General features: G+C 41.9%; 1 protein-coding gene across 3 annotated transcripts in view; it reads left to right on the top strand.

Annotated features, from left to right (window-relative positions):
- NIBAN1 (niban apoptosis regulator 1) overlaps positions 1-8443 on the top strand; it is a 169892-nt gene extending 161449 nt beyond the window's left edge. For all 3 annotated transcript variants that reach the window (XM_005540226.5, XM_074030874.1, XM_074030875.1), the window contains 3 exons: positions 550-657; positions 4345-4456; positions 6444-8443. In XM_005540226.5, coding sequence (XP_005540283.3) covers positions 550-657; positions 4345-4456; positions 6444-7564 — 1341 coding nt within the window. In that variant the 3' untranslated portion in view covers positions 7565-8443. The remainder of the gene's footprint in view (positions 1-549; positions 658-4344; positions 4457-6443) is intronic.
- Positions 8444-25072: the final 16629 nt, after the last annotated feature.

Raw genomic sequence — 25072 nt, 5'->3', positions numbered from 1 at the left:
ATCCCCTTGAAGTGAGATCTAAGATTAAATCCTGGTCTCCATGTTGGGATGTCCAATGCAGAACAGAGAGAATCATCATCTTTCTTGTGCTGGATACTGAACTTCTTTGGTTAACACGTAACAGTGTTTATGGAGCCACTAGCCAGGCCTTCTCTTCCCTTGTGGAAATCATTACAACCCACTGACCCTGCTTTGAGGATGTGGAGTAATAGATGATCATGGACCTACCTGGGACAGGAGTAATAAAGTACAAACTCACCCCCCAATTCTATCCCCAACTTCTTTATAATGCAGAAGTCACCACTCTGTTTTGATCTTGCCTCAGTTTCCATATCTGTAAAAGGTAAGAGTGAGATGGATCATTATCAGTTATAAACTGTGCCTGCAGTGTGAGGAGATTACATGGAAAGATCTCTGAGGCCTTGGAAATCCAAGAGTTCTCAGACATTAGGGGGAAAAGAGAGGTGAAGTGGGTGGCTGAGTTTTTTGCGCAAGCATAAGTCAACAGATTGTACTGTTACTATTTAACATATGTTTCTTTATTGACAGCAATATGATTATGACAGCAGCACCATCCGAAAGAAGATATTTCAAGAGGCACTAGTTCAAATCACACTTCCCACCGTGCAGAAGGCACTGGCGTCCACATGCAAACCAGTAAGGGGATGAGTTACCCTAAAGAGCTTGCTCTTCTTACCTCTGAAGTTCAAACAAGTTCTTTTGTGATGTGTACTGGCAAACAGCAGACTAGACCAGGGAGGGATTGGCAGACATTTTTGTAAATGGTCAGATAGTAAATCTTTTAAGCTTCGTGGACTGCACTATTTCTGTTGCAACTATTCAGCTCTGCTGTTGTAGCACACAAACAGCCATTGACTATATATAAACAGACTTTATTTGCAAAAACAAGATGCTAGCCAGATCTGCTGACCCCTGGGCTAGACAAAATCTCAAAGGGCAGTGATCTGAATTTGAGCCAAACTAGGGGTTGACATAGAATACCTAAGGATACCGGGTGTTCCTCATTATAGTATGACTCATAGGTCCAACATGTCCTCTGAAACTTGACCATTGCATCCAAAAAAGAGCTTAGCTCACATGATTACAGGATATTTGTTCTGTTAAACCCAGCAATGTTGTTTAGCGAAATCAATGGAACCACTTAAAACCTCTACAAACATTGAGCATCCAGTGAGAGCCATGATTACCAGGGTGTGACTTCATCTGTAGAGCAGAGCAATGGGCCAGCAGAGACTGAAAACAGCTCTGCGAGGAGGTATTATTTATATCCTCGTGGTACAAATGAGGAAACCTGAGTGGTTAAGCCACTGAGCCAGGGCCACAGACATGGTGACCACCAGAGTGTGAACCCGGTTCACACTTCCCTGTAACATGATAGGCACTCAGGAAATTGTATCAAGTACTGCTACCACTATTATTATTACTACTTCTGCATTTCAAAAATGATCTATTAACCTGGAACAAGGCCTACTCCCTCTTGGAGCAAATGATAAAGAGGTTTTTGGCAGCTCAAAGAGTCTCCAAGCACTGGAACATTAAAATCCTTTGCATGAGTTATTTTACTGCAGACATTTCTTTGGTCATTTTTATAGTCTGTAAGTGTTGTTTTTCTTCAGATCATCATCAGCATATTAGATGTATTTGGCATTTATTTCTGGGGCATGGTTCTTTAATAGGAAAGGATTTGATTAAGCCAAGGGATTGACCTTTGACCTTACATGGCAGAACAGTTCAGCAGCCAAATGATGATGGTGTCCACTGCTAGGTGGGTTTGCACACAGATGTTCTGCTTAGATTTTTTTTTTTTCAATCGCAAAGGCAGTTTGGGGGCCTCAAATCCGCCTTATTTCAGGAGAAAGGTAAGGAGGTTCTCCTTCTCATCTGCTCCCCTCTTTCTAAGCATCAACAGAGTGTGCTGTGCCCAATCTGTAAGAGGCTCTTGTAATTTTTTTAATCAGGAGGCATTGATTTCAAAAGAGCCCGTGACCCAGAGTTTTTGGTAATGGAGGATATTATATCAGCTTTAAGAGCTTTTTAAAAATCTGGATTTGCAGAATAGATGAATGAGGTGATTATCTGCTTCCTAGAAGGAGTCTTTATTTTGCTAAAGTGCATTTCCCTTGGCTCTATAAGTAGCAGCTTCCTAGATCTGTGGTACTCAACCTCAGCCAGAGCTATGTATTAGAATTGTCTGAGGAACTGTGAAAAAATGATTCTGACTCCCCAACACCTACCTTCAGGGATACTAAATTAATTGGCCGAGGGAAGTAAACCTATGGCCCAGTTCAACCAATTCAATATAGAAGACCTGTTTTGTAAAGTTGGTCACTTCATGACAGTGTACATGTCCATAGAAAGTTCTCCTTCCCACAGAATTATTTAGCTGGTTGAAAATTTAAAGGTCTACTGTTTATTGAGTCAGCAAATAGGTATTAGATGTGTATCACATATGATCCAGGCATTATGCCAGGCCAGCATCCCTGCAGTTCTGGAGTTCATGGTAGAGAGTGGGAGACAGGCAAACAGGACGCCATGTGAGGAACACAGCAGTTGCCTCATGGGGAAGAGTTCCAATGAAAGTGCCAAACTCTGCTTCTGCAGCCAGGAAGGACTTCCAGAGTCATGCTTTCACCCAGTCCTGAGGGATGAATGACAATCAGGGGAATAGGAATGGGAGACCACATGGGAAGGATGAAAGGGTACTGCAGGCATGAGTCTGTTCCTCTCGTTTAGCAGAGGAAGAGACAGAGGCACAGAGCAGTGATGTGGCTCACCAAGGTCCCATGTCTAGTCCAGGGCAGTCTCCAGTCTCCTGGGCAATGCTTTTCTCAAATCTGTGCAACAGTCCTGCCTCTAGACCCTCTAGGGGTCATTGAAGCTCATGTCTCTTCAATCCTTTGCCTTTCTTCTTGGTTGGGTATAAAGGAACCCATTATTACCCACTGTGATCTGGGCTACAGTCCCCCAAAGTCCTAGCACTGAGAGTTGTCTGAGGTGGTGCTTCTGATCACCTGCTGTAAATACTGTCCTTCCAGGCAAGAGACCACAAATCCCATGATAAGTCCCTGATTTTCTAAGAGCCACATGTGGGAAGCCGTCCCCCAGCACCACCAGGTGCAAGGATTACCGAGTTAATCACTGGGATATAATTTGGTACATTTTGATCCCTGCCCTGTCCTCATGCTGATAAAAGGCAAGCCATTTGGAAACCCTTGGAAAAGAGGGAGAGTTAAGGGTGGCACCATGCCTGGGCTATCCTAGAAGGAATCAATGAATGTCAGGGCCAGTTGAAGAGAAAGAAATGTTTCTGAAGAGCCCTTGACTAGAGATTCTCCCAACCCCCAAAGTGGCCCCATTCTAATAAAGTTAAGTGTACATCTACCCTATGACCCAACAACTTCACTTTTAGGCATATGCCCAACATGAACAAGCCCTTAAATCCACAAAAAAAATATATGTACAAGAATGTTCACAGCAATTATATTTATAGTTGAAAATTGAAAAACAATCTCAATTTTCATCAATGTGAGTGCAGATAAACAATTTTTGTTTATCCATATAATTAATACTACTTAATAAAAAGGAATGAGCTACTGATAGATGTAGCAACATAGATGAATCTCAAAAACAAACGCAAAATAATTATGATTTCATTTCTATAAAGTTCAAGAACAAGCAAAAGCCAATCTATCACGATAGGTATAAAATCAGTGCTCATATCTTGAGGGGTACAGACTGGAAAGGGGAGTGGGGGAACTTTGGGGATGATGGAAACATTCTCCTTCTTGATCTGGGTTATGGTTACGTAGGTAACATTTACATATTTAAAATCATTGAGCTGTACTTATCTGTACATTTTATTATATATAACATACCTTGGTAAAGTGCTGTTGTAATTTGTTTAAAAAAGGAAGAAGGAAACATCTTAGTGATGAGGGAAAAAAAGGAGGCTCCAAACCTACTAATGAGGCCTTGAGACGATTTAAAAAAAAATCACTGCTGTCTTCCCCCATGAAGTGCATAAAATGCATGGCCAGTACAAGGAAAGGGAAAGGAATCACCAATGGCTGAGTGAGTTCTGCACCTTATCATGGACAGTAATAGATGTGTTGAGGTCAGGCATGGTGCCTAGACAATGAATTGAATTGAAGGGAACCCAGTAAAATATTGTTGAATTGAGTAATTTGCCCCTGGGCCAACATTGTCCTTCTCTCATGCCCTCCAAGAAAGGAATCATGAGTGGGAATCGTCCTTTCTGTATCTCCTCTAAGAACAGGCATCTCATGCCTTTTCATCTTTATCTTCTTATCTCTTGCTCTCCAGGAGCTTCAGAAATATGAGCAGTTCATCTTTGCAGATCATACCAATATGATTCACGTTGAAAATGTCTATGAGGAGATTTTACATCAGATCCTGCTTGATGAAACTCTGAAAGGTAAGGAAGGTTACCTGGTGCTGCAGGGACTCTCCGTAGAGGGAAGCGTCCCTGAAACAGGATTCTGTAAGGCCAGTCTGGAGGAAAAGAGAAGAGGAAATGGACATTGGTGAGGTGGGGAGACAGTGAGGAGAGGGAAGGAAAGAAGGAAGGATACTAACCTTCATTGAGCGTTATGATTAAGCACACACTAAGCTGGCACTTTATTATTTTCCCTTTTTAATACAAAAATATGAATACTGTGAGATGAGAATTTTAAGTTTCATTTTACAGATGAGAAAGTTGAGGCTTAGTGAGATTAAATCTCGGGTCTCTCATGAAGAGCTGTCTTCCTCTTGCTATTCCAGACAGAACAAAGGGAAAAGGGCTTTTCTTAGGCACAGGCTTGTGACTGCCCCTGCCCCCCACTCACCAAAGCTGAGAACAGGCAATTGCAGCAGCAAGGCTTGTTAATGGCTCTCTCAACACATGCCCAGCCTACACTCAGCCGGACAGAAAAAGGTGCAGGGTGATGACGCAGTGTCATGCGAGTCTCGGTAGGACCCTGGCACACGGTATCCTCAGGAATCCCTTGCCTGGGATTGGATTGTGGATAGGAAAACTTGTTAAAAATATGCTGGAGGGCCAGGCATGGTGGCTCACGCCTGTAATCCCAGCACTTTGGGAGGCTGGGGCAGGCAGATCCCTTGAGGTCAGGAGTTTGAGACCAGCCTGGCCAACACGGTGAAACCCCATCTCTACTAAAAATATTTAAAATTTGGCTGAGCGTGATGGTGCATGCCTGTAATCCCAGCTACTCCAGAGGTGAGGTAGGAGAATCGATTGAACCCAGGAGGCAGAGGTTGCGGTGAGCCGAGATTGTGTCACTGCACTCCAGCCTGGGTGACAGAGTGAGACTAGGTCTCAAAAAAAAGGCTGGAGAGGGCCACCATCAAACCGTGGGCCTGAAACATATCTGATCTCCTTTGGGAACGTCTTAAGTATCACAAAAGACCTTCCTCAATGAAAACTGGCCAAGCACAAGCCCAGGTCCCGGTAGCTAATTCTAGGGAATCCAATGAGGTCAGGAATATGAAGATGTCAGCACAGTGTGTACACAAAGGAAGGGCTCGGCCAAGGCCACTGCCAGCCCACCATGGGCACCTTTGGGTGATTGAGAAAAAGACTCCTTTCCTCCAGACACTTTATTGCTCTCTGTTAGAAAATTGTCACCATATATTGATTTTGTTAGAGAAGGAAACTCTGCAGCTAGCTGCTGAAAAGTTATGCTGAATACACAAATATATACTGTCTTTGATATGAATGGCAGCCCTGGGATGTGATATTTTTGGGCACTAGAGCCCCTGCACTGCCATAAGTAGGAGGCCCGTGGTCAAAAATGTCACCTGCTGTTGTTGTTCTTATTAGATTTGCCCCTCTGGTGGCCTTTGAAACTGAGCTAGATGCACACGGATCTTCATTTCGGCCCTCTCCTCTGCATGTGCAGTACCGAGTACCTATTACACATTTAGGACTGTACTGCAAGGTAAAGCAGAGAAGTGTAAGGCCTGCCCCTGCCCTAGAGGATTTCAGTCCAGGTGGACAAACTGAAGCCAGCCATCTTAGCAGCTAATAAAATGTGCTGGGGCCTCCCTGAAGGATACAGGTGATGCTCTTGCAGACCCTGAGTGTCTTGAAAACAAAGGCTATAGTTTATTCATCTCTGCATTCCCAGGGCTTGTCCCATGTTAAATGCCCTGCAAATGTTTGCTGTTTGAATAAGTGAATGAATGAATGAATGAATGCTACGGAGGCTCAGAGTTTGGAAAGAGTTTATGGTCTTTGGTCATCAGGGAAGGCTCCCTGGATGTAAACTGGCTCTTGAAATAGAGAAATTTGGATAGCCAGAGAGACTGAGAGAGGACTTTGGCTTCTCAATAAAATCAGAAAATCCAGGCTGACCAGGGCAGACTGTTAATATCATGTTTTGTTTTCTGATACCTCTCAGTGATAAAGGAAGCCGCTATCCTGAAGAAACACAACTTATTTGAAGATAACATGGCCTTGCCCAGTGAAAGTGTGTCCAGCTTAACAGATCTAAAGCCCCTCATAGGGTCAAACCAGGCCAGCCCTGCCAGGAGAGCTTCTGCCATTCTGCCAGGAGTTCCGGGTAGTGAGACCCTCAGTAACGAAGTATTCCAGGAGTCAGAGGAAGAGAAGCAGCCTGAGGTCCCTAGCTCATTGGCCAAAGGAGAAAGCCTTTCTCTCCCTGGGCCAAGCCTACCCCCGGGTGGGACTGAGCAAGTGATTATTTCAAGAGTGGATGACCTCGTGGTGAGTCCTGTGGCGGCAGAGGACACGGCAGGACTCCCGGGCACACGTTCATCAGAGCTGGAGCTTGGAGGGCCCCTTGAGGGTGAAGAACCCGCCCAGGAAGAGCCAGAACCCATCACTGCCTCAGGTTCTTTGAAGGAGCTCAGAAAGTTGCTGACAGCGTCTATGGAAGTATCAGTGGACTCTGCTCCAGCGATAGAAGAAGATACAAACGGGGAGAGTCACATTCCCCAAGAAAATGAAGAAGAAGAGGAAAAAGAGCCCAGTCAGGCAGCCACCACCCATCTGGACAACTGTGAAGAAAGTGAAGTCAGTGAGAGGGAGGCCCAGTCTCCCTGTCCCGAGGCCCGTGGGGAGGAGTTGGGGGGATTTCCAGAGGTAGGCAGCCCAGCCTCTCCACAAGCCAGTGGAGGCCTCACCGAGGAGCCCCTGGGGCCCATGGAGGGGGAGCTCCCAGGAGAGGCCTGCACACTCGCTGCCCATGAAGGAAGAGGAGGCAAGGGCACCGAGGACGGGGAGGCCTCACAGCAAGAGGGCTGCCCTTTAGGTTCTGACCCCGTCTGCCTCAGTGAGAGCCAGGTTTCTGAGGAACAGGAAGAGATGGGAGGGCAAAGCAGCGTGGCCCAGGTCACAGCCAGTGTGAATGCAGAGGAGATCAAGGTAGCCCATGTTCATGAGTGTCAGTGGGTGGTGGAGGATGCTCCAAACACGGATGTCCTGCTGTCACACAAAGATGATGTGAAGGAAGGAGAAGGTGCTCAGGAGAGTTCCCCAGAGCTGCCCTCAGAGGAGTGAAAGGGACAATTTGGCTAAAGTCTTTCTCTGAACAAAGCCAAAGGGTTTTAGGGGTACACTTAGGGGTTGCATGTAAGCTGTTACCAAAAAATGTTTAAGTATTTTCTGAATTTGAATAATAAAACCAGAGGAAATGCACACAGGGCATGAGCAACTGAGGCAAACCTTTGTGGAAATGAATTGTTCTACCATGAATTTTTGCTTTAGTATTTTAATAAGAATTACAAAGGCAATGGCGTACTTGGGGTGAGAGGGAGCTGAGGATGTCTGAGGAGGGAATAGTATTGCAGGGAAGACGGAGAAAACAGTAGAATGACAGTTTTGAATATACTCTTTACTTTTCAGTGATACAATCTTCTTATGCACTTTAAGGCTTTTTAATTTTGTTTGAGAATGTAAATGTATACTGTAAGTCTAGCTTTACTATCTACTATGCCTACTTCACCATCTCTTAAGGACTCAGCATTTGTTCACAGTCAGGCTGCAAGAGAGGGTAGATCATGAACAGTCACCCCTGCTGGCTGTAGCCCCACAGAGGCAATCACGCCCAATAGGTTCAGGAGAAGCTAAGCGGAAATGGAGGGCGGAAGGTGTGATCTGTGGGACTGTCTGGGCCTGTTACCCATCCTGCTATCGATTTCTTATTAATTAATCTTGATGATTCTTATTAATTAATCACATTTTCAGGAAATTCAGATGAGGCAAGAAAATTTTATTGGCCTGGGTAAGCCTGAAAGCATTCCAAATTAGGCTTAGACTGTGCAAAGGGCTTAGCTAAGTTATCGAGCTTAAAGCCCATCAATTAAACAAATATTATTTGAACAGTTACTGCATGCCATGCACTGTGTTGGACTTAGTAATAAAAAAAAAAAAAGAAAAGATAAGGTGCTCGTTCTAGCATAAATTAAAAGGTCCAAGGGAATTTAATCTGGAAGAAAACATATGCCAATTTTCAAACTATGACAGCGTTTTTTTTTTTTCTCTTTCCATTGAAACAGTCCTAGTTCATTCCCAGAAAAAATATGCCAATTTTCAAACTATGACAGCATTTTTTCTTCTCTTTTCATTGAAACAGTCCTAGTTCATTCCCAGAAGGGCACAAAATGAATGAATAAATAAAGACAAAAGCCAAGATGTATGCCCTCAAGTTCCAAAGATGTTACCAAAAGCTGAAATCATTAGTTTGGTCATTCAGCAAGCTAACTGAGTCTCTGTTATATACCAAGCACTGGAGATACCATGTTGAAAAATAACTTTGTTCCTTCCTCTTAGAACTTACATTTTAATGGAAATAGACAAAACACATCTTCTTATCGGATGGTGACCTATAACCATTAATGTTGAAAGTGGAAGAGACTTACTTCCAAAAGATTAAAAGGAGTTGTTCTTTTCTCCTTCAGAAAAATACCAGATCATTTCTTAAAATCTCCAGTCCCAGGTATTACATCTTGGTTTCCCTCCCCCACTTTTTATTTTATTTTATTTTATTTTATTTTATTTTATTTTATTTTATTTTATTTTATTTTATTTGAGATGGAGTGTTACTCTGTCGCTGAGGCTGCAGTGCGGTGGTGTGATCTCGGCTCACTGCAACCTCTGCCTTCTGGATTCAGGAGATTCTCCTCTCTCAGCCTCCCAAATAGCTGGAATTACAGCCGTGTGGCACCACTCCCGGCTAATTTTTGTATTTTTGGTAGAGATGGGTTTTCACCATGTTGGCCAGGCTGGTCTCAAACTCCTGACTCCAAGTGATCCACGCATCTCGACCTTCCAAAGTGCTGAGATTACAGGTGTGAGCTACCTGGCCCCTCCCCAAATTTTAATATCAGATCTCAACATATTTGTTGAGAACTTGTTTAGATCATCACTATTAAGTAAATTTATATCAGTTCTTTAGAGCATTTGCTTCACACACAGTTCAACCATTTAACCAGAAATTAAAATATCACCCTCTTCAGCCCTCCCATGAAGAATTTCTAGGTCATAAACATGAATAATAATCAGTATCTGTATAACATCATATTTAATTGTTGCAACTTTTCTTGGAGTGTTTACATCCTCATGTCTTTGAGGGATCCCACCATAGGTGAAGAAAGTAAAGGCCACTTCTCCCCCAGTCTCTGCTTTCCTCGGTACTCACTCATATCCTGGCATTTAGCATGGTGTGTTGAAATTAGGTTTACTTCCTGTCTCTCCAAGAGGCTCCTCTCTTAAAGGACAGAAACTAGGATTTAGTCATCATCTGTGCTTCCTGCTGGAAACCCACAGCCTTGAATAATGGCTTCCTGCCTCCTTGAGTCACTTTAATATCCCTGGTGCAGAGGACCTGGCAAGCATCAGGCTGCTCGGGAAATGTGGGAACTGGACACCCAGAACACTGCTGTGCTGGGGCTATTGGGGCCTGCTGTTAGGCAGAGAGACGTTTTGAACTGGGCTTTCTGCCCTTGTTGAGTTTTCTCTTAAGTAAAGTCCAAAGTCCAAGGGGCAGATGGCCAGATGCACTGCCCAGTAAGGCAGGAAGCCAAAGAGGCAGTGCCCAGCCCCACAAAGACTGCCCGACTCCCTGAGACGGTAGTGTGGAGTCCCAGCTCAGGCGGACCTCACACCGGAGCTTCCTGGCTTCCTTTCTTTGCTGCATGCAGGGCTTCTTGCACCCCCTGGAAAGCTAAGAGATTTTTTTCAACCCTAAAAGAGAGTACATTTCACTGCATTGGATGGATGAACATTAATGCCCTAAATTATTCATCATGTAGGTTAGGGAGGACTGGGCACTATTTGGCAGGATGTACTCCAGAATATAATCAAAGAATTTTCTGTACATATTTCACTAAAGACAAGTTATTGGGCTGGATGCGGTAGCTTACACCTATAATCCCAGCACTTTGGGAGGCTGAGGTGGGGGCGTCACTTGAGCCCAGGAGTTCTAGACAAGCCTGGGCAACATAGCAAGATCTCATCCTTACAGAAAATAATAATGGTGTGTGCCTGCAGTTCTAGCTACTTGGGTGGTTGAGGCAGGAGGATTGTTCGAGTGAGGGAAGTTGAGGCTGCAGTGACTATGATTGTACCACTGCACTCCAGCTTGGGCAACAAAATGAGACCCTGTCTCAAAAAAAAAAAAAAAAAAAAAGACAAGTTTTCTAGAATAAGCAGGATAATTGTTAAATTTGAAGATGGAACAGGAAACTAGAGTGCATTTAAAATACTCTGTCTTCATTTTAACAAGATGAATGGAATAACTTCATATCACTATGAGTTTGTTTTGCTTTTCATACAGACTTGTATGTGTCATTTCAGTGGTTTCCAGATTGGAGCAAGGTTATTCTGATCTAAATGAACAGCATGAAAAGCCTCTGTGTGCCACTCTGGGGATCTCTCCTATGGGCAAAGCCATTAGAAATGCATAAAACCTCGAGACATGGTTTTTGGCAAAAACTCCATGACTTTAAACTAGTTCTTTTACTACTGACCTTTCACAAAGAAAAAATATTTTCCTTGAAAAAAATTGGGTTTGTCATTTTTTCCCTTGTAGCTTTGAGCAGAGACACAAGTGCCTTGCATTACATATAGTAAACTTTTTTTTTTTTTGCATTACACATAGTAATCTTTTCCAAAAAGATTTTGCAGACTACCAGGGTAAGATTCCAACTTGTACAAAAGCTTTCTGGCTTTACATTTTTTATTATAAAAATTCTCAACTCTGGTTTTGTAGTCTTCTATATCGGAGCTAGTGATTTCAAAAGGTTTCACAATTCCCCAAGACAAAAGTGATTTTTGTTCATTATAATAAGGTTAAGTGATATGTGATTCATAGCAATTTTGATGTGGAGAAGGGAAGGGCATCACTGACTTAATAATAATAGTTTCACTCGGTGCAACAGTTGGCAACATGTGCCTTCACACTTTACCATAAAGAGATGGGTTTGAGGGTTTGCCTTCTAAAGTCTGCAACTTCAAGAAAAAAAATCGACACCGTGGATTGACTTTTCTGGTCACTATATAAAGCAAATAAACTTAAAACACTTTGTAACCATGTATTTACTCTGCCAAGTGCCTATATTCCAATAAAATGTTCATCCTTGAAGAGCCGACCAGATGTCATTTCTTTGGAAGGAGGCTGGTTTCATCTTTTAAGCAGATGTCACACTTGAGTTGGGAGGTACAGCCCTCTGAAATGAAAAGGTGAGTCACTCTTGCTGTATCATGGAACTTTTACTTTTCTGTTGTCAGAAGGAATCTGCAGGGAAGCCATGTAATGTCAGGTGTAATTATGCTTTGATAATTCATATGCTTATGTCTCCAGGAATTGGATCACATTCATAATACAGCAGTGGGCAATTACTCTTGATGTAACTGAACTGCTGTTCAAACTTAAATTTATTTTCAGTGGGTAACATTGAGCAAAACATTCATTCTTTCTGTAATTATATGTAAGACAGTATGTATTTGCCATGTCCACAGTTGCTCATTTATCCGTGGATTCATTCATCAAAAAAATAATGACTGGTCACCTCTTATAAGCAGGCACTGCAGTGGGTGGTGGAGAAACAAGTGAACATAGTAGACATGATCCCTGACATCAACAAACTCAAATTCTCAGTGTGGACCTGGCCAGGGAGAACCCCAAATGAGTATTCACTTCCTCACCTGGCCTACATCTTGTCTATAATCTCACCTTTAACTCTAGTCACACCAACAGCTTCAGGCGAGAGAGGAAGAAACATTGGAGAAATCAAGTCCACCAGTGAGGGGGGCACTTGGTGTGGCAATCATTCCTTCTGCCTCTTCCATACCAAACTTTCAGGATGCAAGAATTACTTTCATTGTGGCCCCCTCAGACCTTCTTCCACTTAGAGCCAAAATTCAGATTGGAATTAAGGGACAGGGAGTTGATTTGAAACTGTTTGCAGAGTTTTTTCTGAGGTCATATGTTTATTGGGTATGGCTTGGACAGGATCCATGAGTCTTGGGAGGGTCAACTAAAGCTATTCTCTCCTCAGCCACACTTGGAGCCGCCCCTGCTTGAACACTGCTGAATCTTTGCCACATTCTTCCTTTTGCTAAAAACATCTGGCTCTCTCATCTCCATCTGGCCAATTCCCACTTTTCCTGTAAGCATCAGGGTAAGTCGGGCTAAATCCACCCTGCCCCCACAGCCAGTAACACTTTTCTGAACTCTCACCCTAATTTTCTTGCCCACTTCTGGTCATCCTCTCTCACTCTACTGCAGCATTTACCTTGCCTGTGCCTTTGGGACAGGTACCCTGTCTGTAATCTTTGTAATCATAGCGAAGGAATACAAAGCTCAATAGCAAATGTTTAATGCACGTTGAAGGAGTCGGGTGCGGTGGTTCACACCTGTAATCCCAACACTTTGGGAGGCCGAGATGGACAGATCACTTGAGGTCAGGTGTTCGAGACCAACCTGACCAACATGGCAAAACCCCATCTCTACTAAAAATACAAAAATTAGCTGGGTGTGGTGGCAGGCCCCTGTAATCCAGCTACTCAGGAGGCTGAGACAGGAGAATCACTTGAACCTGGGAGGCGGAGGTTGTAGTGAGCCGAGATCATGCCACTGCACTCCAGCCGGGGTGACAGAGTGAGACTCTATATCAAAAAAAAAAGTTGAAGGAATAGATAAATAGCATCCACTCCAGATGTAGGAGACAAGTGGAGATATAGCTAATGACCCCTCAGCATGCCATAAGTGGCTGTGAAGTTGGTAACTTTATTTACCCTCAGCCTACTGGGAGAGTTTCATTTCAGTGATGAAAACTGACCATATGCTTATGCACACCCACACCTCTGGGAGGAGCTTCAGAGCCAAGTTACCCCCAAGTCAAGCTAGCTATCAAAACTATGAGCTGCTTCCTAGTTCTCAGGGCAGTGGCTGCCACTGGATTTTCTTAAGGTCTCTATGATGTAATCAATGCAAAAAGTTAAGAAGGTCACCCTTGAATTGCACCCAAGTCTGCAAAACACAAGCAGATGCCCAAGAGTTCATGGACAGCATCTACCTCTGGCAAGCTCTTCTCTTGTGGATGGGCAGGGAACAGAGAAACAGATATGGTCCCCGCTTTTTAGGGAGCTCAGTCCATTGGGGAAGATTGAGAAGCAAATCATGGTTCTGCAAGAAGCGGAGGAAGGGTTCTGGCAGCACAAACGTAGGGCTGCTCCTGAGTCTACTCAAGAAATGTCAAGTTTGGTTGTCGAACTTTTTTTTTTTTTTAAGTTCTAGGGTACATGTGCACAACGTGCAGGTTTGTTACATATGTATACATGTGCCATGTTGGTTTGCTGCACCCATCAACTCGTCATTTACGTTAGGCATTTCTCCTAATGCTATCCCTCCCCCAGCTCCCCACCACCCAAAAGAACACATGGACACAGGACAGTTGTTGAACTTCTTAAGCCTGCTCTTTATTTCTTGCCTCCTTTATCACTTCTCTATCATAAACCAACATCCAAAATCCAGCTGCCTACCCTGAAGGTGACTTTTACCAAGACCCCTTTATAGCAGCCCCACACACTCTCCAGGAATCAGGGTCCTCTAGGAATGCTGCTCCAGACCTCCTGCAGATTCCGTTGTGTTTTTCCACTCCTAGACTCCACACAAAGCAGTATACATGTATAGTAGCAAGAACTCCCTTTGTGTTAGCAATTCCAAATTGGGATGAGGGAGTAACAAGACACAGTTGGGGTGGGGAAATGAAGGAATTCCTACAAGACGCAGAGGTGATTTTCAAGCTAAGAGGTGGCTTTTCCTGGTGAGACTTCAACTTTCCCCTCCTTGCTCTCTCTTTATTCTGTGCTATTGCCTGGACCACGTGGGGAACAGCTTTTGTGTACACTGGTTTGAGAAAGATCATATGAAGGAAAGAAGGAAGGTGTTTCTATTTCCATCTATTGGAGGCTTCACTTTTTTTTTTTTTTTTTTTTTTTTTTACTTGTGTGACTGGTTTATTGAATAATATTGATTCCATGGGATAACAGTCATGAAAGAGTTTTATCTTTCTGCAATTACTAATCTCACATGTGCCCTGCTGAATCTCTTTGCACTCATAGCAGACCCCTTTATAATATCTTGGACAGGTAGCATAATTTCCTGGTCCCCCTTTCTTTTTAAAAACTTAAAAAATAAACCAAAAGCAACTCAGCATATTCTAGTTGGAAATTTCCATCTCATTTCCATGTCAAGGCCAAGCTTTCATCTAAGAACTTGCGGTTGGGAGGTAGACTTTAGTTCTTTCATCCCCATTTCCTCTGCCCATTTATCACAGGGAGAGGCTTAAGGGTGTGATCTGTCCATCGCTGCCCTTTCTTAAGTTTTGAATCACTAAATCTTTTATTCAGTTGTTAGAATAGATGGTGTTCTCCATGTACCATTTGTCAGTCAGGATTCATTCATGGATTCATCAGTAGACATCAATAAATATTTTTAATTAACATTGAATAATATTTATTGATCTCTACTAATGTGCTGCAGACTCTGCTAGGCCCTGGGAATACAGTGGCAAACAAAACAATCAGCTCTTGCCTTCACTACATTCAGACTTCTGAGTAATCTTTTCTGTACTAAAATTTTCAATTATTCAACTTAAGGGAGATACTCTTAATGTAAATGAGCCTCTCTCCCTTCTCAAATTGCATTTTGGAATTCTTCACTAAGTCGCCTACAAACTTGGTTTACTTTCCTTGAGATTCTTTATGAGAAAGTTATATGGCTGTCAACTCACTGTGTTACCTCGGGCTAACCACGTAACCTTTACAAGAATTCTTTTCTTTGTAGAACGAGAATAATGGCACCCACATCACAGAATTATTATGAGTATTAAAAGAGATAATGTGTAATAGACATTTAAGCACAGATGAATAAAGTGAGCACCAGAGAAGTCAAGCCACTTCCTGAAGGTGACATAGCTAGTAACTAGTGGAACCAGGCGTGTCATATTGCAATTGATACAAAACGAAACCACTCCAAAACTCAGTACCTCCAAACAGTAAGCTCAAAAGACTACAGGTCAAGCACCAGGTGCCTGGCTTGCTCTCTCAACATGTTTGGGAATTGGCTGGCTGTATGTTGGTCTAGCCTTGCCACAACTGGGACAACTGGGCTCTACTCCATGTGGTCTCCCAGATTTCAGCAGGCTAGTCCAGGCTCCTTTTGGTAGAAGCAAGGTTGAGAGAGAGAGAGAGACAGAGAGAGAGAGAGATTGACAGAGAAAGAGGAAGTAAAAGAGTTTTTGAGAGCTGGGCTCAGAACTAGGGCACTGTCACTTCCTCCATGTTCTATTGGCCAAAGCAAGTCACAAGGCTGACCGAGGTTCAAGGGATGGGAAGAGGTGCAAAGTCATATTGCATTGGACATGAGTCCAGGGAAGCCATCCACTGGGGCCATCAGTGCAATCTGTCTACCTCTCCAGGATTCAAAGGACTCCCGTTTGCCTCTAAAACCCATACTCTTGTTTCCATACTGTACTAACTATAAACACTCACATAAAACCTTGGTCACTCTCACACACTTCCCCAGTGCCTATTCGCTGCTCTAGTCAGACTCACCATGAGGTGAACAAAACATGATTGTTTCTAACTCCAAGCCTTTGACCTATTAAAGAATCTTAATTTTTGTACTAGTTTTGAAATTAAATTTTCTATTGAAAATAACTTTAAAAACTGATAAACATTGTAAGAAGAAAGATCCAAAGAGTTTTTTCCTTCCTAACTTAGCAACAGAATTCACATCACTTATATACTGCTTCAGTTCATTATAACGAGATCAGTGGTCATGGTCAAAATGTTAATTATCTCAGGTCAGTGAGAAAATTTGACCTGTGACAAACATAGTTTATAATTTCAAGTAAAGAAGCACAATTTTCTCCAAGAAACATGCTAATAACAGATGCAGTGTTCTATAGCAAACAATTGTAATGTTCGGAAAAGTTTACAGTCCTTGGGTGATAACTATAAACATAAACCCAATTTTGAAGGAAAACTCTTGTCTCCAAAGTAAAGCAAAACAAAAGAAAACAAAAACTAGCTAGAAACTCGGTCCCTGCCACCAAACAAATAACGATCTTACATACAACCTTTATCCTGTCTGGTTAATAATCTTTATTTTTTTGTAATCCTAATAACTGATTTGTAAATATCCCTCACTCCTCTCCTTCACCTGTTAAAATATAACTCCTAGGATATAATGTTCTTAAAAGCACTTTACCAGATTTTTCCCTTCTAGTTTTCTCACTAGAATATTGTTGTCCTAGTGATCTACTTCTTTTAAAATTTTACTTAAGGCTGAATACAAGATTTTGAGGCTTAATACCAATTTTATTTTTTATAACAATTTTATTCCCCCTCTTGTAATATGCCATCTTACCAGGAATGCTTTTTCCTTTTCCTGTCTGCCCAACACGTAGACCACATCAGGACTCATATTCTGTTCCGGGCATCATTTCAAGCCTCCTTTCTATGAATCCCATTGTCTATTATATCTGACAACATTGATTTTGGCATTTATGTACCACCAAGAAATTTGTAATAATTTCTCATGTGTTTTTTGACTCCTGACCAGATGGTAAGCTTTTGGAGGAGAGGAAGTTTTCCCTGCATGTCTCGACACTCAATGTATTCACAGAATCATAAACTCTTAGAGTTGAGAGATATTCTAAATTTCATTCAATGCAAATGCATTCATTATTCTTACATTTCTCCTTCAAAATGTTCCTGCTAAGCGGTCATTGCCAAGAATGGGGAATTTACTATCCCCCTAAGGAGGAGCACATCCCATTTTCAGACAAATTTAATAGAGAGCAAAACTATTGCCCTCCCATTCTCTGCTCTTCCTCCACCACCATTTCCGACCATAATTTTTATTCCTTAGATCCAATTCTGTCCAACAGGGTTGTATACAACATTCTAATGAGAGCTTTCAAACATCTCCAAACAACTGAGACCCCTTCTTCAGGATCAATATTCCAAAGACCTTCCCTTTTTTTATGTGGCATGGCTTTGAGTCCCTATGTTGAGTGTTTTTACAAACAAATTCCATGTTTATTCTTTTCTTCCTTGAAGCAGTTCCCTCAAATTACCCCTCCTCTCCCTCAATAACTTCTATGTCATAGTCTAACACATTTTCTCTTGAGGATCATCTCTCCCCAGACCCAACCCAGAGAAAGGCACATTTTTCATTTCCTTCCTTGCTGTCTTCAAAGGAATGCAAAGAGCAACTTTTTTTTTTTTTTTTTTTTTTTTTTTTTTTTTTTTTTGGCAAAGCTTTTGCTTCCAAAAACTATAGGAAAATAAATGAGATAAAATAATAAAAACTCTACAAGTTACAGAAAATGAAAAGTTCTTATATTTAAGTTTCCAGGTCTACCATATTTTACTTCTTCTGAGGAGGTAAAAGGAAGACTTGGTTGTCAGTTTGCTACTTATCTGTAAAGGTAGGGCTCACCAACATTCCCCCTACTTCTGACCCCAGCCTGTCAGGCCATATGAACCCATTCCGTCAAGAAAACACCTCCCCTCCAGAATACAGTTCAGGAAAAACAAGTACTTCAATGGTTCAATGGTTAAATGTTATAGATATGGGCTTCCAGGCTGCAATCTCCACTGGATTATCTTACCTAGGAACAAGCTTAACATTTTATTCTTCCTCTTAGAAAGCTGTTTGTTGTCTTCTGGGCATTTATTAATCAAATTTTCACCAAAACCAAAATGGATATATAAAACAAGAGCTCAAAAAACGAAAAGGATAGAGATAAGGATTTGGAAGTCAATGGCATGTATATTGGTAGTTAAAGCGGTGGGGGTGGATACACTATCTCCCTTGGCTGGGCATGGAGCTCACACCTGTAATCCCAGCGCATGGGGAGGCTGAGGCAGGGGGACTGCTTGAGCCCAGGAGTTCGAGACCAGCCAGGGCAACATCTCTACAAAAAAAAAAAAAAAAGAAAAGAAAAATTAGCCAAGTGTGATGGTGTGCAACTGTAGTCCCAGCTACTTGGGAGCTTGAGGTGGGAGGATCAACTGAACCAGGGGAGGTCAAAGGTACAGTGAGCCATGATTGCACCACTGCACTCCAGCTTGGGCAGCAGAGTGAGACCCTGTGTGGAAAAAAGAATATCTCCCTAGGAGAATCTGTAGAAAAGTGAGCTAGCAAACTTAGGGAACATCTATGCTTTTGGAGCAGGAGGAGAAAAAGTCAAGGGTAGAAAAGTAGGTTTTTAAAAAATTAAGAGTATAAATGATGAGAGAGAAACCAAAGAAGACAACTTGAAGAAAGGAATGGCCAATGTGTCAAATGTGGGCAGAGGTCAGGTAAAAGGCATGAAATGGGTCCCTTGGCTTACGAAAAAGTCATCACTACCTTGGTAAGACAAACTACATTGCAATGAGATGTGAAGGTAAACACACTCCAGTTTGTCTGCTGTAGAGTGTGTTACCCCAAACTGAATCTGATGTTCTAAGTGTGGTCTGACTGATGGAGTAAAGTGGGATCCTCTTCACTTTGGTCAATCTACTCTGTGTCTACTAATATAACTTCAGACCAAATTAAGGTTGTGGGGTTTGTTTTATTTTTTGGCAATCCCACTTACCGCACCACTTCAGTGACTCATATGAAATGCAATCTGCCTAAACCTTATGTCATTTCCACATGAAGCAGAGGTAACTCATGACTTCCAACTCTGTGCTTGTACAGTTGAGTTTTAAAACCGATTCAGAATTCCATTCAGCTACAATTTACGTTGTTAGCTTCAGTTCTTTGTTCCAGCCTAAGGAAATCTCTATTCTAATTCTGCCAACATTAGTTGTCCTCCTGGCTTTATGTCATCCATAAATTTTATTTACTCATCATCAGTGTTTCCATCTAAGTTATGAATAATGTCAAGTCCTATGCATTCAGGCAAGAGTTGGGTGAAAATTGGAAGATATGGCTGAGTCTGAAGCCAACAACAATTGTCAAAATGCTGACACTAGTAGGTCTGAAGCCAGGGGAATTAGTGAGTTTGGTATTAGGAGTTGTCCAAGGACGGATGGGCAGTAGATAAGGGATGATGCAGAATCCAGGAACTCAGCCAAATCACAACCCAGAGGAGCAGATTCAATACAATGGGCAAATCTGGAAGCTAAAGAAACTGAAGGAACACTTGAAGTCATAACACTCTCAATGAAGGAAATGAATATATGAATACTTTTTTTTCCTCCCCTCCATATGCATGTGTATCTTTTCTTCAAAATTTCAAAGACTTTCATAAATAAAAACATGATAAAGGTAGGTCTTCTAGCTCTTTCCTTAGGACCTTCTTCTATGTGGAACTTTTCTGGATTGGCCAGGTGACCAACTACTAATTCGCCTAACAACTATCTTCTACTTCATTCGTATTTCCTTCCTGTCTCCAAGGAGATGAGATTTTATGAGTATTGGGGGATGTCTTAGTCCATTTTCTGTTTCTATAACAGAATATCAAAGACTGAGTAATTTAAAAAGAAAGGAAATTTATTTAGCTCATGGTTCTGCAGGCTGGGAAGTCCAAGATGGGTAACCGTACCTGGTGAGGGCCTCATGCTGTTTCACAGCCAGATAGAAAAGTGGAAGGGGAAGCCCACATGTATGAGAAAGGAGACCAAACATAAGAGGCAGCCTCACTTTGTAACAACTCGTGGTAACTGATCCAGTCCCGCAAGAGTGAGAACTCACTCACTCTCAGGAGAGGGTGTTCATTCATTCCTGAGGTACGTGCCTCCCTGACCCAAACACTTCCCACTAGGCCTCACTCCCAACACTGCCTCATTGAGGACCAGGCCTCCAACACATAAACTTTTGGAGGATACACTCAAACCACAGCAGGGAGAACAGGAAAAGAGCATGGCTTTCACTGAGATGCCCATGTTTTATTCCACAATTTGATTTTCTGTCCTGGAATTTCATCAAGGATTAGCATCAATATTATCATTATTTTTTTTTTGAGACGAAGTCTTGCTGTCTCCCAAGCTGGAGTGCTGTAGCACAATCTTGGCTCACAGCAACCTCTGCCTCCAAGGTTCAAGTGATTCTCGTGCCTCAACCTCCTAAGTAGCTGGGATTACAGGTGCCCGCCATTACACCCAGCTAATTTTTATATCTTTAGTAGAGACAAGGTTTCACCAAGTTGGCCAGGCTGGTCTTCAGCTCCTGACCTCAAATGATCCATCTGCCTTGGCCTCCCAAAGTGCTGGGATTACAAGCGTGAGCCACCACACCCAGCCAGCATCAATATTATTTTTAACACATATTAGCATAGCTGAAATGAAAACAAAATTGATTGCTGGTGAAAATGCAACTGGAACTTTCATACATTGCTGGTGGAGATGCCAAATGGCATGGTCACTTTGGAAAACAATTTGGCAGTTTCTGATAAAGTTAAACACTCCTTTACCATATGACCCAGTAATAATTACTTTTAGGTGTTTACTGAAGAGAAATGAAGACTTCTGTTCACACAAAATACTCTGCAGATGTCTATAGTTGTTGTTTTTATAATTGTCAAAAACTAGAAACAACCCAAATGTCCTTCTGATGAATGGATAACAAACTGTGTTACATCCATATAATGGAATACTATTCAACAATGAAAAGAAATGCTCTGCTGTTATGTACAATAACATGGGTGAATCTCAAAACAATTAGGCAGAGTGAAAAAAGCAAGACAAAAAAAGGCGACATAATATATTATTCCTTTTATATGACATTCTGAAAAAGGAAAAAACTATAGGGACAAAAAATAGACCATTGGTTGCTAGTAGCTAGGGATGGGGGAGGGATTGACTATGGAGGAGCATGTTAGAGAATTTTGGGGGATGATGGGCCTGTTCTGTATCTTGACTCTGATGGTTACGCCATGATTGTATATGTCAGTGCTCATATTATGTTGTTGCAAAAGTAATTGTGGTTTTTGCCATTAAAGGTAATGGCCCTTTGTCTTTAATGGCAAAACCGCAATTACTTTTGCAACAACCTAATAAAACCATATACTGGAGTGACTAAACCATATAAAAGTGAAAGTTTTACTTACTTGTAAATTATACTTGATAACCTGACTAAAAGAATATTTTTTAAATGGCCCAATTTTCAATAATAAAGGAATCATTAAATATATTATGAAACATTTATACAATAAAGCATTACATAGTTGCATTGGACTGTGTTATACTTTCTGTCTGCCTGGCAGCTTACAAATAGCCTTCCTATATGTGGGAAATTTCTCCCCTTACAAGTCTACCTGTTCCTAAGTTAGAAGTCATCAGCTTCCTTTTCCACTCTCCCTGCAGGTAGGGCATGGATAGTCAGACTCTTACAAAATTTCAGTTCAACAGTCTGATAAGAAGAAGGAGGTGTCGATGAAAAATTTATTCTGCTGAGGGTGGTAGATCGTGATAAATAGATATCCAGCTATCAATGGGGCAGTAACAAAGGTTCTAGCAGCAGTAGGACCCTCCAGAGTCAGTGGTGCATTCTTCAAGCCTGGTTCTTGGGCCCTCCATGAGATGAGCACATTTGCATTAATTTAAATTTTTAATTAATTATTTAAATTATCAAGAATGTTGTCTGCAACCAAAAACTGGAACTGATAGAACAGTCATTGAAAATTATGCTTATGACCAGAATCTTACCAATGTGGGCTACGACTGCATGATGAATTCAATGGTTTAGACCATCATTGAAAAACGTGACTTGTGCCTGTCCATGATTTCTACAACTCTAGTGCAGGTAGGAGGTGAATGCCATCATCCCCAGCAAGATACAGCCTGTGTCAGTCATCTAATGAAGTAGATTCTGAGTCTCTTAAACTGCAGGAAGAAAGAAAGGAAAGATAACTGTTTTCTCCAACTACAGGTCTCCAAACTCACAGCTGCAACTGTGATGAATTTCAAAACACCAACAAGAGTCATTTGAATCTTTCTGCTGTGCAATTTATTTTCAATATATAGCAATATGTAGCAACCTTGAAAATAATTGTTTACAAATTATAATAGGAAAGTCCCGTAGGAAAGTCTTAGCTACGGTTTTTAGTTTTAAAAAATAGTCACAAGAAGATTAAATATATATACATAGGCAAGAAAGCCTGGAAGAAAATTCGCTGGAATGGTAAGAGTTGCTTGGGATGGTGAGATTGTAAACAGTTATGATTGTCATCTGTTTCTCCTCCCTGCCCTCATGTTCCACAATGAAGATGTATTACTATCAAAATCAGAAGAACATGTTCTTGGATCAGGTGCGGTGGCTCACGCCTGTAATCCCAGCACTTTGGGAGTCCAAGGCAGGCGGATCACAAGGTCAAGAGTTCAAGACCAGCCTGGCCAACATGGTGAAACCCCATCTCTACTACAAATACAAAAATTAGCCAGGCATGATGGCGCATGTCTGTAGTCCCAGCTACTTGGGAGGCTGAGGCAGGAAAATTGTTTGAACCCAGGAGGCGGAGGTTGCAGTAAGCTAAGACCATGTTACTGCGCTCCAGCCTGGCTGGTGACAGAGCGAGACTCCGTCTCAAAAAAAAAAAAAAAAAGAAGAACATGTTCTTAAAAATATTTTTAATTTGCTTTAATTTGCATTTAAACTTGGTAAAAGGGTCCTCTGTGTTCTCAGAATCCCATAGGCTAAGGGATTCTCTGGGTGCACTTACTCTGATCCTTAGGCTCTTAAGCAGTGACGTATACCTGGGAGTGATATATAAATGGAAAGGAAGAAATCACCAGAATTTTTTGCCAAGTTAAAATTGGCTCCCTAAAATAACCATTCGATGAGTACTGTTCTGAAGGACTCTGCTACTCTCTGCTGTTCTGACCTTGACTCAGATCTTCACCAGAATTCCTATGGTGATGCCCTGGCTGTTTTTTTGTTTTGTTTTGTTTTGTTTTGTTTTTGGCAGGGCGGGACAGGCGGGGGGGACTTTCTTCCCACCACTGGAGCCTGGGCACCTGGGCATGGTGAGATGTGACGGACTGCCCAGTTGGAAGTTAGCAACACACAGGTTATACTTTCATCTGTGTATTATTGAGGAATCCCCAAGAGGCCTACCATGAAAGGCAACTTAATTTAAGCCCATTTCTACTTGCTTGATATGCCTGAAGAAATTACAAATACAAAGGAGACCACACTTAATAAAGCCCAACATGACATGCTGTGAAAAACACAACATATGGTTATTTGAAGTCTGAAAAGCCTACTGAGTTTTAAATTTTTCATTAGAATATCCTTTGATGTATAAACATATCCTTTTTGATTTTCTTTCACAATAGTGGTTTCTAGATCAAAACCACATATAGAAACTTTCTCTTGGTAGGGAAAAATTACCTGAGATAAAATTGCAAGACTCTCTTAAAGAGTTGAGATTAAACACATGAGCACAAAGCATTTTAAACACATCATGAACAAGACCACCTCATGATTACCCTTTAAAGTTTAGTAAACCCATAGAAATTGGAGAGACACTTCTTTAAATATTTTTTCTTTGTAGTTATATATTACAGTTATCATAGAAGTAGCTACTTTGTTCCACTTAATTAAAACTGATGACCCATCTGGGCCTGGTGGCTCGCACCTGTAGTTCCAACATCTTGGGCGGCCAAGGCGGGCAGATTGCTTGAGCCCATGAGTTAGAGACCAGGCTGGGCAGCATGGTGAAACCCCATCTCTACAAAAAGTACAAAAATTAGTCAGGCATGGTGGCACGCACCTGTAGTCCTCACTACATGAGAGGTTGAGGCAGGAGGATCACCTGGAGGTCGAGGCTGCAGTGAGCTGTGATCTCACCACTGCACTCCAGCCTGGGCGACAAAGCCGAGACTCTGTCACAAACAAACACAACAACCAAAAAAACCTGATGACTTTTTATAAATTATACACAGCTACTATCAAGAACTATCTATTTTAAAAAGGAGAGGCTGTGTGTGGTGGCTCACGCCTGCAATCCCAGCACTTTTGGAGACAGAGGTGGGTGGATCACTCGAGGTCAGAAGTTCAAGACCAGCCTGGCCAAAGTGGTGAAAACTCAACTGTACTAAAAAAAAAAAAAAAAAAAATGCAAAAATTAGCTAGGCATGGTGGCACATGTCTGTAGTCCCAGCTTCTTGGGAGGCTGAGGCAGGAGAATCACCTGACCCAGGAAGCAGAGGTTGCAGTAAGCTGAGATCGCACCACTGCACTCCAGCCTGGGTGACATAGTGAGACTCTAACTCAAAAAATAAAAATTAAAATAAAAAAAATTTGAAAAAAATTTGTTTGTAGTTAAATCCTTGAGAGTAGGGATTATGCACTAAATTTTATTTCCCGCTATCAAACTAGCGTTAAGATGTGAATGATGAAGGTCTTGTGAAGTATGTAAAGTTTGCTTTCTCCTTTTCTACTACCTGCTTGGTCCTTTAACTCTCATCCCTAGAACTTCAGCTAGAGCTTGTTTCCCAGTTCTTTTCTCTGTTATATTTCAGAGACACCAACAAGATGTTAACTATCAAGGGCTAATC

This window comes from Macaca fascicularis, chromosome 1 (assembly GCF_037993035.2).
Source record: "Macaca fascicularis isolate 582-1 chromosome 1, T2T-MFA8v1.1".
Lineage (NCBI taxonomy): Eukaryota > Metazoa > Chordata > Mammalia > Primates > Cercopithecidae > Macaca > Macaca fascicularis.
Note: the sequence above shows the minus strand (reverse complement) of the source record. Positions and strands in the feature narration are given on the sequence as shown.